The 18602-nt window shown below is 41.9% G+C and overlaps 1 protein-coding gene across 1 annotated transcript in view; it reads right to left on the bottom strand.

The window, feature by feature from the left end:
- bsna (bassoon presynaptic cytomatrix protein a) overlaps window positions 1-18602 on the bottom strand; it is a 153697-nt gene that overhangs the window by 27908 nt on the left and 107187 nt on the right. Inside the window, exons 4-9 of the mRNA XM_039604687.1 lie at window positions 17319-17783; window positions 10069-13314; window positions 7939-9966; window positions 6342-6512; window positions 5894-6144; window positions 4539-5469 (exon numbers count right to left, since the gene is read on the bottom strand). Of these exons, the coding sequence (XP_039460621.1) occupies window positions 4539-5469; window positions 5894-6144; window positions 6342-6512; window positions 7939-9966; window positions 10069-13314; window positions 17319-17783 (7092 nt within the window). The remainder of the gene's footprint in view (window positions 1-4538; window positions 5470-5893; window positions 6145-6341; window positions 6513-7938; window positions 9967-10068; window positions 13315-17318; window positions 17784-18602) is intronic.

The raw sequence follows: 18602 nt of genomic DNA, 5'->3' as shown, positions 1-18602 counted from the left end.
CTGAGAGCCTTCATCAGGAACTCAATGGGGATGTGGCGTACAACACTAGAGGCCAACTCCAAGCCCATAGCACAAGTCACCATCAAGTGCGGGATCTACCAAGGAGATGCTCTGTCCCCACTGCTGTTCTGCATAGGCCTGAACCCCTCAGTGAGATCATTAACAAGACTGGCTACGGATACCGACTACGAAACGGAGCAGTTGTCAGCCACCTCCTGTACATGGATGACATCAAGCTGTATGCCAAGAGTGAACAAGACATCGATTCACTGATCCACACTACCAGGCTATACAGCAATGACATCGGGATGTCGTTCGGACTGGAGAAGTGTAGTCGGATGGTAACAAAGAGAGGGAAGGTAGTCAGAACTGAGGGGATTGAACTACCAGAAGGCAACATTGCAGACATAGATGACAGTTACAAGTACCTGGGGATCCCGCAGGCGAATGGGAACCATGAAGAGGCCGCTAGGAAAGCTGCAACCACCAAATACCTGCAGAGGGTCAGGCAAGTCCTGAGGAGTCAGCTGAACGGTAAGAACAAGATCTGGGCCATCAACACCTACGCCCTGCCCGTGATCAGGTACCCTGCTGGGGTAATAGGCTGGCCAAAGGAGGAGATAGAAGCCACTGACATCAAGACAAGAAAGCTCCTTACCATGCATGGAGGGTTTCACCCCAAGTCTAGCACCCTGAGGCTGTACGCTAAGTGGAAGGAAGGGGGCCGGGGACTGGTGAGTGTCAGCACCACAGTCCAGGATGAGACAATGAACATCCAAGAATACATTAGGAAGATGGCCCCAACTGACCGAGTGCTCAGTGAATACCTCAGGCAGCAGAAACCCAAGAAAGAGGAGGGAGACGAGGAACCATCATGGAAGGACAGGCCCCTGCACGGTATGTACCACCGGCAGATAGAGGAGGTGGCTGATATCCTGAAATCCTACCAGTGGCTGGACAAAGCTGGACTGAAAGACAGCACAGAGGCACTAATCATGGCAGCACAAGAACAAGCTCTGAGTACAAGATCCATAGAGGCTGGGGTCTACCACACCAGGCAAGACCCCAGGTGCAGGCTGTGTAAAGATGCCCCAGAGACAATCCAGCACATAACAGCAGGGTGCAAGATGCTAGCAGGCAAGGCATACATGGAACGCCATAACCAAGTGGCCGGTATAGTGTACAGGAACATCTGTGCCGAGTATAACCTGGAAGTCCCGAGGTCAAAATGGGAGATGCCCCCAAGGGTGGTGGAGAATGACCGAGCTAAGATCCTGTGGGACTTCCAGATACAGACGGACAAAATGGTGTTGGCTAACCAACTGGACATAGTGGTGGTAGACAAACAGAGGAAGATGGCCGTAGTGATCGATGTAGCGGTTCCGAGTGACAGCAATATCAGGAAGAAGGAACACGAGAAGCTGGAGAAATACCAAGGGCTCAGAGAAGAGCTCGAGAGGATGTGGAGGGTGAAGGTAACGGTGGTCCCCGTGGTAATCGGAGCACTAGGTGCGGTGACTCCCAAGCTAGGCGAGTGGCTCCAGCAGATCCCGGGAACAACATCAGACATCTCTGTCCAGAAGAGCGCAGTCCTGGGAACAGCTAAGATACTGCGCAGGACCCTCAAGCTTCCAGGCCTCTGGTAGAGGACCCGAGCTTGAAGGATAAACCGCCCGCAGGGGTGTGCTGGGTGGTTTTTTTTTTTTACATATAAATAGGTACAGTTGGGGTCAGAATGACATTTTAGAGGATGAATGTCATTTTGGATTTTCTCTTTCTACAAAAGATCTAGACAAAGACACAAACTTCACCCTGAAAATGAGAGGAAATATCACTATGAACTGAGAGAGTGCTTACTGCGAAAGAAAATATCCCTGCTTCAAAATCCTAGCCTTCAAACAAGACTGAACTTTCCAAATCCTTTCTGGAGAAAAGCTTTCAGACGAGACAAAGATTGAGCTGTTTGGCCACAATTGCAAGAGGTTTGTCTGGGCGAGTATAATTCAGGCGTTCCAATCTAGGAAAACAGTGCCAACTGCAAAGCATGGTGGTGGTAGCATCATGTTTTGGAGCTGTTTTGCTGCAAGTTGTGCTGGTACATTGCATAAAGTGGATGGAATAATGAAGAAGGAGGACTACCTCCAAATTCTTCAACTTCACCACAAATCAACAGCTCGATGGTTGATTAACATTAAGCTTCTGGAATGTCCTTTCCAAAGCCCCGACCTCAACTCTATCGAAAATTTGTGGACTATGCTTAAAAACTGGGTCAATGCCAGGAAACCAACCAAATGAAATGAACTATTCTAATTCTGCAAGAGAAAAGTGGTCAGATATCCAGCCAGAATTATGTCAGAAGCTTGTTGATGGTTAAAAAAACATGCAGTCATGATGCAACCAACTGAAAAATGTGTTTCCAACTGAGGTTCGTTGCATCATGCATCAAGATTCAACCAAATATTACTGGGGGTGTATGTATACTTTTCAATTTTCAGTCCAATTCTTGTTCTCTAAAATCATTAAAGATGTATGATGTATAATCATTTTACTGAGTTCAACAAAATCAATAAAAGCCATAAATTATACATTTGCATACATCCATGACGAGTGTATGTAAACGTCTGACCTCAACCGTACATCACAGCATTCAAATAACAATAACAATAACTCTCACCCAGGGAAAACTGGATGGGTAGTTGTTGTTACCCAAAACAAGTTAAGCAACATCTTTGCCACATTTCAACAGAGTTGAAAGTTGGTTGAAAATTGAGACGTGAAGAGTTGTTCTTAGGGTATTAGGGTGTGTGTCTTTGTCTTTACTAGGGTAGATGTTACACTCATTGACACCAGCTGTCAATGTTAGGGCAGTTTGGCTGAAACAGAAGAGTTAAAATACTGTCTCAGTCTCATTCTGAGCTGCTATTAATAACATAACATAGACTTCAGATGAACGTAATGTACACTAAAGCATTCTTGAGTAATTGCACTTAAGCACAAAACAGTCCTGAGATCTACTAGCCCACAGTCAGTGCTTGAACACATGAATCCAATGTGACTCTTCACATATGTTTTATTGGTACTTTTTTTTATTCAATTTTTTTCAGACAACCATTATACAGTGGTGCAGTATTTGTGGTAGCATTAATTAATTCCCTAAGCTATTGTTGTTAATTGATTTTCTGATATGTTTGTTGAGACAATATAGGTAAGTATGTAATGTCCATTTCAAAGAGTTATTGCTCATGCTATGCGAGTTTCTGTTATCACTGAAACAGTTTAAATACACAGAATGGGTCACAATTATGGATTAATGTTTTTGGTTTTTACTCTTCAAACCCCAGTTAAATAATAGGGGTGGCTGTAGCTCAGGAGGTAGAGCATGTCAGGCATCCACTGGAGTGTGAATATGTGTGAATGTTAGACAGAAAGCACTTAGGGCATAGAAAAAATGTGCTTGTATGAATGGGTCTGAATGGGTGAATGAGGCATGTTGTATAGAGCGCTTTGAGTGCTTAGGTAGAGTAGAGAAGCGCTATATAAGAACCAGTCCATTTACCATAATATGTAAATAGTTAAAACAGCATAGACCTTTATAAATCTAGTCAGAGATAAACTGAAATTTTGTAGTTCGATCAAATTTAGTTAGTTTGTGGGCAAGCTGCTAGGCTCCTTTTCAGTTTTTAAAATCAAGGCCCAGAGTAACTCAAGAGACCTCGATAATAGATCACACTTTGACTTTGCATGCCAGTTACTGCTGAGGTGTTACTCTTTTCAAACAGAAGATGAGGTCGTAAAACTACAAAACAATAACAACATCTGAAAAATAATGTAACAAAGGGAATTACTCATCATAGCATCCACATGAAACATTCATAGCACTCAGAAAATGAAAACAAGGGCAACATCGAATGAAAGAAATGGTTTCAAAGTTACACAGAGGTCATTCAGTATTAATGCCCTTGCTAGGTTTTGACTCAAATAAACAATATAAAACTGAGCCTGTTGTTGAGAGCAACGTTATTGAGTGTGCTAACTGGTCCCCTGCAAGAGTTTAAAATGTATCAATTTATTTATTAATTTTTTTTTATATTTTTCCACTGTTTTAGTCTATCATTTGATTTTACTGTTTTATATGCGGCTTATAAATCTCTTCACTCTGAATTAAAATATGAATGTAGCATGAAGGATGTAACACATGAAAAGTAATAAATAGTAAGACAAATTTTACATCTTTTGGATACTACTGTAAGCTTTGCATACAGAATCATCATCTGTGCATTGCTTTGTTTTCAGCTATAAAGTTAAAATAACAGGATTTAATGTTCATCCCACTTTCTTTTCAACTAAAACTTGGACAAAACTTTAGATAATTTTGTGTGAAAGTTAACCGGTGCTGTCATTTTTCCTATAAAATTTGTACTTTTTAACAATATCCAGTGATATTTGAGGTTATCTAGACTGTATCCATCTGAATAATATCATTCACTATAAATTTCAATGGCTTTTAGTGTATGTCACCATGGTTTGAATGGCTTTACCTGGTTCTGGAGTGCTTGCTGTTGATACAGGGACAACCTGGCCTTCGTGTGCTCATCTGTGGTGGGGCTTAGAGGCTTGGGATCTGACATTGACCTCTGAGTGCTTTTGATGGGTCGGGGCACAGAGGGGTGTCGCTGGGGAGATTCGGCTGTGTAGGACTTCTGCTGAGGTGTTACGTGGGCCTTGTTCAGTCGCTCGCTCGACAGAGAAGTCTCTATGAGGCGGTGAGGGGACACCGGAGAGACCGGAGAGTAGAGGACTTGTGGAGATTTGGGGGCTGTCTGCTGCTGGCGGATGATGCTGGAGATCGATTCATTGTGGAGATGGTTGTGAGGCTGGTAATTGATGTCGAGTGGGTCAGGGCGTCGGCGCTCAAATTTGGCAGCATTTGCAGCAATCTGCTGCTGGCGCTGCTGGGTGAGAAGGTCAGAACCAGACTGTTGTGTTCCAGTACTGGCAGAGGATGAATATGGACTGACTGTGGTTGGTACGCTTAGCTGTGGAGCTACAACTCCCTGTGACTGGGCTTCTGGATCAGTCTGGCAAGCCAGAGATTGTCCTTTTTGAGTTCGCTCTGGTCCAGAGATATAGTGCACAATTTCTACTTTATTAGGGTCTGGTACTGTCACATGGATTGCTGGGGAGACTCTTCCTAGGTGCTCCACTTCCGTCTGGCAAGACATTTCCCTGATTGTCTGAACGCCGATATTGGAGGAAACCATCTTAGTTGTGTCAGTTTTGGTATCAGTAGCTAAGGTGGCTGTAGTGGCAGTGCTGCTGCCAGCTGCACTGGACTCAGAGTGCCTTGAGAAACGCGAGCGCCTTCGGCGGACCGGATGCTCTGTCTCAGCCTTGTCCTCGTCATCATCTGTCTGGACTGAGCAGTCAACGCTGCGACCACGCCTCCTGGTGCGATGACGCATCATGTACCTGGTGATGGAGAAAATAGATGAAAAACAAAAAATAAAGAAGTATATTTAGGTTGCTGTCAAATAATTTTGTAAATCTGTAGGGTATGAAAAAGAGATAACTGCAATGCAATAAAGTGCTATTAATATAAATTGTTAGCACAAACATTTATCCTCATCCTTTTTAAGTGTGTGAACTTTTTTATGTTAGTATGCTACTGTATATACTATTCTTCCAAGCTTTCCTTCAAGTGATTGATTTATTCTACATGGCATTATTCATAAAATATTCATAAAACCTGTTTCCCCTTGGGTCTTAAATTTAATTACAGACACGTGAAGTAAATTGCAAGGCTATTAAAATAACCTTTGCCTATATACACACAGTTTCACCTCTTACACCCCTCCTCTTTCCCAGTCACTCCATACACTCACACACTGTTTACCTCTCCTCTCCATCTTCATCGTCAGTCTGCACACAGCTATCCACAATCCTGCGGGGGGAGCCGTAGAACACCACGCCATCTCCGTCCAAGCTGTCTCTAGTCAGTCTGCTCATGGAGCTGTGTTTTCTCATGTTGGTCCTGGCCTCCATTTGCTCCTCCTGGCTCCTCAGGCACATCTCTGACGAGGAGTTGGGCAGAGAACGGGAGCCCATATGAGAGTCTGCGTAGGGGTGCAGCGGCTGTCCGTCCAGCTGTACAAAAAAAATTGTGTTTTAATATTGCTATAAAGCAGTGATTCAAATGACAACGACAAGGTTGTGTAGCTGCACTTCACAAACACATTTCTTCAAGATAAAAAGGTACACATATCTGTCTGAATGCAGAGTGTCACATGCATACATAGCTTAAGAGCCAGCTACCAATGTTTTTCATTAACCCCCCCCCCCACCTGCATGATCTGGGCGACAGCAGCTGTTTTCTGTCTCTTCTGCTCTTCAAGCTGCTGCTGGAGCTGCTGCTGTAAAGACTGGATCTGATCTAACTGGGACTTCTGCTGAGCCAGCTGCTCCCGCTGTAGAACAAGTTGCTTCTCACGTTCTTGCTGTTGCTGCTGCAGAACCTAAACAAAAAGTGTCGGTGGGGATGGGAAGAGAAAGAAGGACATATGGGCAAAAACACAGACAGAGCGGGATAACATAACAGAAGAACAGAGCGTGGAGCATAAGAGGGTGTAGAGATGGAATGGGTTGATGAAGGAGAAATTATGAAATAAGCAAAGTGAAGAATAGTACCAGAACAAGATGAAGAAAAAAATAGAGAAACAGAGAAAAGAGCGAAAAAGAGCCAAAGTCGTGACATCTGGTTATATTCATGATGATCAAATTTGTAAAATGCAGCCTAAATCACAAGATTCCCACATGTGAATGTGACATGAAGTCATTCTTGTGCTGATGGATTAGTTTTGACAATGGTTCCAAGTTAGTCAAACTTGTATATACTGCAAAAACCAAGAATGGAGGCGCAACATAAATGAAGTGCAGCATGTACTGGTAATTGCTCTTACCAGTCATACAATGCTCTACAGAAAATATTTAAGGCATTTCTTTTACTGCTAAAATGACAGGCTGATGCAAATAAGCACTTAGGGGTTTTTGCTTGTACTGTAAATTATGAGATGCATTTTAAACATTCCAGTTCTAGTTTATTCTCATTAAGGAAGACTTCCACACCTGTTTAACAGACTTAAGTTGAAAGATTTTCAACTGCTTGTTCTATTAAAAAAGAAGAAAATTGTCACGTTAGCCCTCAGGTTTACTGTGAAAACATCATTGCAAGGCCAAGAGCTCAGAAAGCAGCATATTATAACCAACATGTGTGACTGATTTCGATAGTTTTGTAACATATTTTGGTTTATTTTGCTTGATTTTTATGATTGTATACAAATTAGTCAGCTGAATGGAACATTTAAACCACTGTTTGGCCTAAAAATCAAAGTAATAAATGAAACATGAGACTTTATAAACAGGTATCCTTTTCAAACACACATACAACAGACATCAAGCAGACACGCAAACATCACGTGCAATATTTTTAAAAAACCCAAACAAACACAGCATGCAAACTCATCATTTAAAACTAAGGTTGCATAAAAATATTTATTTATAGTCTTCACTTTTGAACATAATTTTAGCACTATATTTTAAAGAAATATCTTATGGACTTAATGTATCAGATTAACTGAAAATGCTTGTTTAATATATTTTTTAGAAGAACTGCTAGCAGACAGGCATTGAAAGACAATATACTGTATATAAAATTTGCTGTTTTTAATGTGTCTTGTTAAATAGGCACAATACTGAAACACTGAATAAAAGCATTTTAAATGGGATTAAAAAAAGACAACTCAACCAAATACACCAAAAATCACACCACCACAAAACTAAACCAAAACAAACCAATATCCAATGCAAACACAATAACCACTCAACATCAAACAAGACATTAAGGATCAAACTCTGCATTCCACCTCCTGCTTCTCCCTCTACCTGTTCCTTGATGTTCTGCAGCTCCTGTAACTCTCTCTGCACCAGCATCTGCTCCTTCTCCCTGTGCAACTTCAGCTCTAACCTTTCCCTTTCCAGCTCTTCTTGCAGGCGCAACTGCCTGAGTTTCTCCAGCTCCACCCGCTCTCTCTCCATCTGCAGAAGCTGCTCCTGCTGGCGGTGCAGTCTCTCTGCCTCAGTTTCACCCTCTTTGTGTATAGCACCTGGTGGAGGGAAAGGAGGAAGACCACCTGGAATTGGTAAGCCAGCAGTAGGGGCAGACAGGACTGCTGGAGGTTGGGTGTAACCATGTGTTTGTGCAGGACCTGAAAGTGGGTAAGCATGTGCAGCAGGGGCAGGTTGTTGTGGCTGCTGAACAGTTGTTACTTGTTTCTGTTGTTGGCTACTCAGGTGTGCCTGGGACAGGTTTATTGGCTGCTGCTGCTGATCAGCTGGTATGACAACTGTTCCTTGCACCGAGGTGACCTCTGCTGATGAAGAGGACACTGTCGCACCTTTGCCAAGGTAAACTGGTTCATCCTGGACCACTGAGCTAGTTGTCATGGAAACACCTACTAGGGCCCCTGCAGTTGCTGAGGTTGTTGTGGCAGCAGCACTTATGTCAGTGGCTGATGTTGTTTGGAGAACGCCTGGTGCTGGATAACGGACTGCAGCTTGTCCAGATAAGGGCATTCTGGGGCTCATTGGTAGCCTGCTAAGACTAGATAGGGGCACTGGTGTCATGTTGGCAGAGAGGTATGGCCTGTAGACTCCTCTTATTAGTGGTCGAAGAACAGAGGCAGGCTGGGTTGTGATGGGAAGTGTAGAAGCAATGGGGGTCTGAATAGTTGAGTAGATCATCCCATCTGAGGATCTAATAGCAGCGGGGTACATGGCTCTTAGACTTGCCTGCCTGGCATTGATAAGATTAGTTAGTGCTTGACTGTGAGAGATTGGCTTCCCATCTAATCCAAAGAGAAGGTTTTGCCTAATGCCAAGACCAGCTGCAAGTCTGGAGGCCACAGGCCCAGTACCTCTGCTCAAACTGCCAAACTGCATCAAGTCTGGGTTGCTTCCATAGCGATCCATGGAATTGAGTGCTGCACACATTCGGCTAATCTCCCTTGCAGTTGTGGCACTATACTGAGCCAAGTTAGCTTCTTGGAAGTTAGCAATGTCACGAGCAGAATAGCCATAATCTGAACTGATGTTGGACAAGGAATTGTATCTTCTGATAGGCAGTGTTTGTGCTGCAATGTCTCCTCCATGCCGTAAATCTGTGTAGGAGCCATACTGCATCCCCACATATCCTCCATAGGCCTGTTTCATAGCAGTTAGATCCATGGCAAGTTCTCCTGAAGCTTGGAGATGTGGTTCCAGTTTAGAATGGTAAGACTGTAACCCAGCATCAGCAAGGTTTGTATCAGACATTGAAGGCTGGAGCCTACCAGGAAAAGGTAACGTGTAGGCCTTACGCCCATCCATTGGATACTCATGGTACCTTCCAGGCTGTCTTTCTTGGTCAGACTCATAGGTGAGAGGTGGGGCAGATGGAGGCCTTATGCCTTCTTTCTCAGGAGCACCAACACAGGTTCCACCAAATGGAAGTCGATAAACAACATCACAGCAAGCTGGTTGGTTGTCAGGCTTAATTTGGCCTCCTGTCAGATCTACAGCATCCTGTCCTTCTTCTACCTTGACGAGCTGAGTCACAGCCCTGGCTGGGTCTGGCCCCCCATCCATTTGTACAACCATACTATGTGGCGATTTACCTCCTGACATCAAACCAGGAGGACTGGGCTTTCCTTTGAGTTCAACTGGACCAGCGCCATACAATTCAGGGTTAATGATTGGTGATACAGCACTGACCACAGCTGAAGCAGTGGTTGTCTGACTGACGAGCAAATCTTTTTTCAGTAAAGGTGAGATTGGGCCAGTAAGGTTGTACCTGGCTAAAACCGATGCCTGTTGCTGCTGTTGTTGCATCTGATGGTGCTGTTGCAACTGTTGTTCCAGGAGCTCTTGTTGTTTCTGCAGCTTCTCTTGTTGTTTTTGAAGCTCTCTCTGTTGTATACTGAGGTCTTCCAGTTTGGCATCAATTTTTGGTATTGATGGGTCAGTTGGAGGTGAAACTGGTTTATTCTGGGAGAGACAAACTGCTGAACCCATGCCTTGTCCCAGATCCACTCGGTTTTGATGTGGATCACCATAAACTGCTGGCTGTTTTGGCTGGGTCATGAACATTGAAGCAGCTACGGTGACACTCACAGTGGTTGGTGTGGTGGTTTCCTGTGTGTTCAAGTTCATAATCAGTGGCTGTACAATCGTTGAATGTCTGCTACCCTCTGGTCCACCATGGTATTTTCTGCTTTCTGTGGCTAAGGAGGTGAGATCCATTCCTTGGTCAGTCATAATAATAGGAGCTGGTTTGGTTGCTGTTCTAAGGTCCACAACACTTCCACCATGAATCATATGGCCCTGCTCTACCCTCGAAGTCCCTGGGACTGTAGATATCCTACAGAGGGAGATATTATCCATTGAAACAGACCCTCTGGTGTATATGCTGGCTGTGGTGACCATGCTTGTTCCGACATTTACTTTCTCCACTCTTTGTGTACGATAAAAGCTCCGTGTAGGAGAGTGGTGGTAAGGTGGTGTGTCTGGAGGGCTGCCACATGGAGAGTAAGTATCAAATGTCGATTGGCGGCTAAATCGGGTAGGAGAAGACAGCGGGGAAGTTGCAGTATTGACTGTCGTTGGCCTAGCTGGGCTTGAAGGAGGGGAGTACGGGGCATCCTGAGAGGATTGCTGTCGATAGAGCCTAGGGGAAACTGATCGATGTGATGTTTGGGTTCCCTGAGCCATTACTGGTGAAGTAGGACCAGAGCCTGCTGATTCCATTCGCAATGCTGAACTGAAAGTCTGTGTAGAGAACTCAGCTGTAGCTCTTCTTGAAGGAGAGCGAGTGGGACTCTGTGGTGGTGGTGGTGATGGTGAAAGAGGAGGACTGGTGCTTCTATAATAAGTAGTATACTTGGGAGAGCGGGGCTCAATAATTCTCTCAATAGAAGATGTTGAGCTGTCTCGCACTTGGATCCCCCTGGTCTCCCCTACCCTTCTGGTAATGACTTCTCTTTGACTGTAGGCTTGGGTAATCTCTGCAATCTTGCTGCATACGCTTGAGACTGTAGCTGAAGATGCGGATGTACTACCCGTATGCCTACGACCTATTTCAGACTGAGTGGACGTAACAGTGTGGCTTGAACCAGTCTGAGAAATAGTTACTGCATCTCTAGCATAAACACCATATGCTGCAATAGTGGTCGCTGCCACTGTTGGAGTTATTCCATTCTTTCCTGCTTGGGTTTTGAGTCTATCTTTGTGTCCATCCTTTGCAGAATAGTGCTGGGTTACTCTGACATCAGGGATTCGCCCTGCAGTCTCAGCAAAGGACACAGGAGCTGAGATCTGGGTGGGACTGGTACCTGGTGTAAGGAGAGCATTACTTTGCTCTAGTAGCTTAGCAAAGGCTGAGCCTGTATCTAAGAGCTGTTTATCTGGGTAAGAGCTCTCAATTTCAATCTCTACTTGCTCATCTGTGGCCTGTTGCATCTTGGTAATGTTCTGAGATGTTTGTCTAATCTCCTCATAAATATCAGTTTCTGTCTCTGCTGCCTCATTGTCATATCCTGTTTGATCTTGCTCATATTCATACTCATCATCATAACTTTGCCCATTAATGTCCTCCTCATAGTACTGCCCATGTCTTCCATGTTGCTGTTGTTGCTGCTGTTGTTTCTGCTGCTTTTGAAGCATCTCTGCCTTTCTCATCATCTCCTCATAAACCTCCTCAGCACTCTTCAGAGGTTTGGAAGTTGAAGATGGTGCTGTGGTGGTGGTTGCAGTTGTTTTCTCTATTGGGGAATAGAGTGACATGAAGGTTGGCAGATTATACTCACTTCCTGACTTGTAAAGTTTGGACTCATATCCCTCTGCCTCTGAGTCCAGACTTTGAGGCGAATATTCAGAAGCAGAGGAACGATGAAGCTCTTCCATTTCTGCTGCTTGCCTTAGCTCTTCTGTTGGAGAAGCATCCTCAATAGGTGACAGATTGCTAGGTGGGGTCTTGGACCTTTCTCTGCGCCTCTGAGCCCTCAGCTCCTCTTTATCTCTCTTGGTCTTTCTTGCTGTACTTCTAATTCTCTGCTGTTCCACTTCTCTCATCTTTTCCTGTTCTCTCAGAAGTTCCTCTTCCTCTCTGAGTTCATCCTCTTCTGAAGAATCTTCAATGGTAGGAAGGAGAGGGCCATGAGAGCGGTGGCGTGCTTTCCTCTGCTGCTTAGCCTCCTCCAGTCTTTGCCTCCTACTAGGGCTACTGTCACTATCTTCCTCCATTGATGAGATGGATGTAGGAGATTGTCCAGAGCCATATGAGGATGAAGTGGGTGGCAGAGTAGAGGAGTAGTCACCACGAGAACGTTCCTCAGGAGAGCCCGTCAGACTCTCCATTTCTAGTTCTGGTTCCCGATCAAGGCTTAAGTCGTTTTCATTGCTCAGCTCGATGTCTCGACTGTAGCTATTGGTGTTATTGAGTTCAATTGTTTTGAAGCGCCTCAGACCTCCTTGCGATGCCATCAAATCTTCCTCACCCTCTTCTACTGAGCCTTTATAAACATCAGTAGAGCTCTTAGTCTCCTCCTCAAAACTACTGGAATGGTGCTGAAGGCGTCTCTTTTCTTTCCCTGAGTCAGAGATTATGTGCTTATGGTGGCTTTTCTTGGGTTTCTGGTAGCCATATCCTTCGTCTTCCTCATCTTCATCTTCCTCCATCTCTTCCTCCTCCTCCTCCTCATTGTCTTCATCAGCACTCATCTCCATTATTTGTCTCCTCATGAACTCCTCATCGGTCATCTCTGTGGGCTCAGCTTCCTTTTCTTTCTTTTTCTTCTCCTTCTTCTCCTCTTTTCCTTCCTTTCGCTTACCCTCCCAGTCTCCCCCATCTTCTTCCTCCTCCAGTATATCTTCCAGCTCCTCATCAGAGTCATATGCATCTGGCGGGATTGATAGAGAACGTGGGCGTTGCTTCCCTCTGTCATCCAAATCTCTGTCTCTGTGCTTCCTCCCCCTTCTGTCTGCCTTCTCTTCAGAGAAGCTCTTCTCTAGTAATGGCCTCATGGAGCTTTCCAGCTTGGTGATTTCAGAGGGACTTGGTGGGGAGCCCCGGCCACTGATTCCCCTTTCACTCAGCTTCATCTCTTCTTCCTGGATTAGACCTGTGATTTCACTGTGGGAGCTGGAGATGCCATCAGATGAGTAGCCAGTGTCACTGAGACTCTGAGGGCTGCGTGACAAGTCGTGGGTGCTGTTGTTTTTTGTATCCTACAGAGAAAAGAAAAAAGAAAGACAAATGGATTAGACTTGGGGGAGCTAAGGTTTTTAGTTTAAATCATAGTTTATTTAAAATTTTACAATGTGTTTAAACTGGTCAATAATACCAATCTGCATACAATTTAAGCCCACTTAAAATCACATTCTGATTTTAGATGCACAATTCATACTTTTTTATTATTAACACACATAAATAAGAATTTTAAAATGGGATTTCTTATTTAGAAATTTGTTGTGAACTATAATAGTCCTATTTGTATGATAATATAGTATGTTTTCAGTTTATATTAAAAATGTCATTATGATGCTTGAACCTGTACGCCAAAACTGCAGTTTTCAACTTTCATTGTCTTGTAAATAAACAAAACAAAACAAAAAAAAATAAACAAAAAAAAAATAGAAAAAAATAAAAATAAAATTGGATAAAACTGATTTCATATGAACTGGATTTCATTCACATGATCACTAAATCACCTTAAAGACATTTTATGTTTTTCCTTTAAAATTAGTTTTGAGCCAGTGGGCTGAAATGGAATGCTTTAGTTTAAATCAGTATAAAGGAGATTTATTTATTTATTTAATACTACATGCTACTCACGTCTTACAATTTAAGGGAATTTAACATAGGAAAATGTAATAAAGTTTTGAGATTCTTCAGGCTACACAATGCCTATCAGAATTATTCAGAATCAGAATACTTTGTTCATCCCAGGTTGGAAATATAAATAGAAAAGATAGAAAATATAAGCTCTCTCACTAAAAACGAGTCAAAACAAATAAAAAGGGACTCAGTGTTAAAATAAATATTCCAACATTTAACAATACTATGCACAATATAAACTAGATATCACAACAAAAATCTGAATGTCAAAGTTTGATGGCCACAAGTAGGAATGGTTTCCTGTGGCAATCTGTGGTGCACAAACAAGATAACACTGAACAGTTAATGGTTAACATGAAGTCATGAAAAGCAGTCATTACATATTTAGAAACTTTACATTTATATAACACAAAGAGGTTCATATGTAATTATTTTGAATCTAAAGAAAAAGCAAACAAACAAAAATATATTACCATGAGGTTCACTAGCATTAGCTAACATGTCTAACACTAAATCCTAAATAGAAACAACCTAAATACAATTTAATTTAAATATGTAAATATGTAATAAAAATTGAGAATTGAGTCAAAACACTTGGATTTTACTCTACATCTTTGAATCTGATCTGATTTATTCATTTGTCTCAAGACAAATGACATTATTGTGCAGTAATCTTAATGTGACTTATAATTGTTAGGTATGTTGAGCCATTGATGGAAAGAGGTTAGTCAAGGTGTTTTTTTTCATGTTTTTTCCTTTTCATAATGAGCTCAAAGTAAGATTGTATAGTTGACTTTAATATCTGAACAAATGAAAACTCATTCATCAATGGCTCTTAATAACAATCATTTATAATCTCAAAGGGACTAACCTGGTAAATGATTGGGGAGATGGAGAAAAGGATGGAAAAAATCATGAAAAGCTCTTAAGGTGGTTATAATGCATCTGTACTTTGAGCTCTGTATAATTTAATTACTTAGCAGCTCCTCAGATGATAAAGTCCAGCACTACCTTAAAAATGACCACAAGAGTGTTACATGAACTAAGGGCTTGGAGATTTTACAGATTCATGACATGCCAATTTTTAGACGAATTAGAACAGCAAGAAAAGGTTCTTCCTGCTGTCTTTGTTTTTCAATCTCTGTCTCTCCCCAAGGTAATCCAATGCCTTGCTGCCACTTGCAGCCTCAGCATACTGTGAAACGGGAATCAATGACATACTTTCCAAATCAATATGGACGTCCAACATTGAGGAAAATGGAACCGATTTAGCTTAGAATTCCCTATCATTACGTCTATGCAACAGTTATTTTGCCATGTAAAGTAACCATATCTGCAAACAAAGTGATTATCATGTCAGTGCTGCAAGTAAAAATATGTATGAGCATCAGTCTGAATAGAAATATATAGGGACATTTTGTACAAGAACTGAAAACATTAAATAAGCTTTGCATAGGCAGCACAAAAGCCATATTAACCGAGCAAGAGATACAGTACAAAAATATGACACATCATGGGCACCAGTCACTTTTAGTGACAATATCATCTTAATAGAGTGTGGGGAAATGAGACAAGGCAAGTATCTCATCCCTCTGTAAATAAGTGCAGAGTCAAAACTGATGTATTTCAGATGTCACTAAAATGGTAAATGGCCTGTATTTATATAGCGCTTTACTAGTCCCTAAGGACCCCAAAGCGCTTTACATATCCAGACATCCACCCATTCACACACACATTCACACACTGGTGATGGCAAGCTACATAGTAGCCACAGCCACCCTGGGGCGCACTGACAGGGTGGCTGTCAGTGCGCCATAATAATAATGAACTTTCCCATTTTAGAAATGATTAAATATGACTGCAAATAAAATATGTATCAGAAATCAGAAGGCTCATTGTAAAGCATTAGCATTTTGACTCCCATTTAAAAAAAGAACAAAACAACCATAAGTTGTATTTATGGATCAGAGACCAAAAAACAACTTTGATTTAGCTTATATTAATCTTCACAAGAAACATGGTGAGAAGAAAAGAAAAAATCTGTTAACAAAGCTCACAAATACATAATAAAAGCAACAATCTATGTATCATGCATTACCTAACGATCCTCTGTAATTTACTTACTGAAACCCTGAAAAAACCCCGATATATAATATTTACAGCGGAAAAAATAAGTATTGAATGTGTCAACATTTTTCTCAGTAAAAACATTTCTAATGCGTCTATTGAGATGAAATTTTCACCAGACGTAGGTAGCAATCAGAGTAATCCGCACATACAAAGAAATCAAAACAAATAATATTTATATCAAATTATGTGTAATAAAGTGGAATTACGGAGGGAATAAGTATTGAATACATAAAGAAAAGAAGCATCAGGTGGCTGCATGGAGGCTGGAAGTGAAAACAATAAAAAACTTCTCAAGTCAGTCTGAAGCATACATGTGGTGTAAAACACAAACACACACACCCACACACACACACTGAGTTTGTATCCAGAAAGGCTAAAAGTAATCCTAACCCTGACCCATCTCCCATGACTATGTGAATATAGAGAATCAGGTTATAGAAATTTTTAGTTGTTAAGCTGCATTCATGAACAATAGCAAAGAAAGAATGCAACAAGCATAGAAGCATGGATGTGAGTGACACAGCTGCACACGATGCTGTAGGCCATCTACAGTAAACCAACATAGTCTCTAGTTAATGTGAAAAACCTTTAGATAACTATACCTAGCAGTTTTTCTGTGCGAAGGACAAGGTAAAATGAACTTTGGCCTTTTTTAACTCTAGCTTTAGTGCCACTAAAATGAGTAGCATGGAGAAATCCTCTGCTACAGCTCTGCAGGTCTGAACCAGAGTGGGAGTTTGATTTAAAAAAAAAACAAAATACATAAATGTGAAGCTGGACCATAGCTCAAAAGTCAGTTTTTACTTACATGGGACCCAGATCTGTTTTTTGTTTTACATTCTTGATTAAACTGTCAACTGAGTTCAGTTTTATAAATATAGTGTTAAATCAGAGCCAACAGTAGCCTAATGCCCTGTGGAAGTTGCTATTTCTCAGTTTTGAACAGTCCAATCAAAATTCATTACTTCCATGGACTGAGTGTCTTGCTAAGTCTATCCTGGCACGTCTCTTCATAATGGCGATACATCCTGAAATTTTGGAGGAAATCAGTTTCAGTGTACACAGACATGCCTCAAAACCCTCCTGGCTCTATCTCTCTATCCACATATTTCTCTACAATTACATGATTACTATCGCATTTTCTTTGTGTCCTTTTGCATAGTTCACATTTGAATGTGATATTGGACACATTTAAAAAACTGAAAAATCATTTGTGTTCACTTTTTGGTCATTTTCCTTAGTTTAACACAAAAATCAGACTTACATCATAGTGCCTGGACTTCTTAATTTCCTTGATCGGTGTGATCTGCTCTCCTTTCTTCTGGGAGGGCTTGGTCTCTTTGGAAGTTTGGTTCTCAGGCTCAGTCTTGAGCTTTTCCTCTGATGGTTTTGGCTGTTTCTCGATCTCTGTTGTTGTTACTGGTGTCGTGGATGGTGCTGTAGTCTTGGTCTCAGTTGGCTGTTTGGCAGCTGTGGGTGCAAACGGGCTGCTAACGACACTTCCCGCCTGTGGCTTCTGGCTCTGTGTTTGGGGCTGGCCTGGCTTGGACCCTTGCTGGGTGATAGGTTTGTGGAGGGGACTTTGCTGAGTGATTGGTGTCTGGTGCCGAGGCGAGCCCGTGGGTTGGTGCTTGGGAGACGGATGAGGAACAGGAAGTGGAGGCTCATCAAGACCTTCTCCAGACATCAGCCGCTGGGTCTGGCAGTTAAGACATAACCACTCTTTTTTCTGAAACAGAGAGAAGACAAAAAGACAAACATGTAATTTTTTGTGTGTGTAATTGTGATACAAACTTAGCCTTACTGCACCAAAGATCGCATTATGTGGATTAATTAATAATGTTTCACATTCATAACCTGATTAATATTCTTAACTTTCAACTCAGCATTCACTTAAATAGCAAACTCCAGCAACAGCCTCACACACACACACACATACACTCACGTACTGTGTACACTGAAAATCTTATTTCCAGACAGAGCTGTCAGAGCTGTAGCGGGCTAAGCTGAGCTGATGCACGTTTCTAAAAGGCCAAGTCGCTCTAACAGCTACTCCCTGTTTCATCAGATCAACTCTACTCGATTTCACACACTGTGAGCCTGAGTGACAAAAAATGAAAGACTTTAGTGCACAACAGTGTACTTAATCTATCTTGTAATTTGGTCTTCTTCATTCTGACAAAGCCAAACTAGCAGCATACAAATATATTACAAATTCACAATATCATAAACATTACTCCAGAGACTCAACATTTTATTAGAAACCCATCATCTTTCAAGATAATATGACAAAGAGGTATTTACAAATTTGCTTGCTGCAACAGTTTTTCATTTATCCACCTGGTGAATATTAGTTTGTTACTCCCTTCTTCTTAGTAGTGAAGTACAATAGTGCAAATGTTGGTATTGTAAGTAAATACAAAAACTGTTTTGTCAATGCCAGTGCAATACAGATGCTGATACTTTAATCTACAAATGCAGCTTACATAGGGGAGAGCATGATTTATGTGTCATGATTTATGAGACGAATTATCATCAATTTGTAAAT

Source organism: Oreochromis aureus, linkage group 20, assembly GCF_013358895.1.
Source record: "Oreochromis aureus strain Israel breed Guangdong linkage group 20, ZZ_aureus, whole genome shotgun sequence".
Classification (NCBI taxonomy): Eukaryota; Metazoa; Chordata; class Actinopteri; order Cichliformes; family Cichlidae; genus Oreochromis; species Oreochromis aureus.
This window is presented reverse-complemented; position numbering and strand designations above follow the sequence as displayed.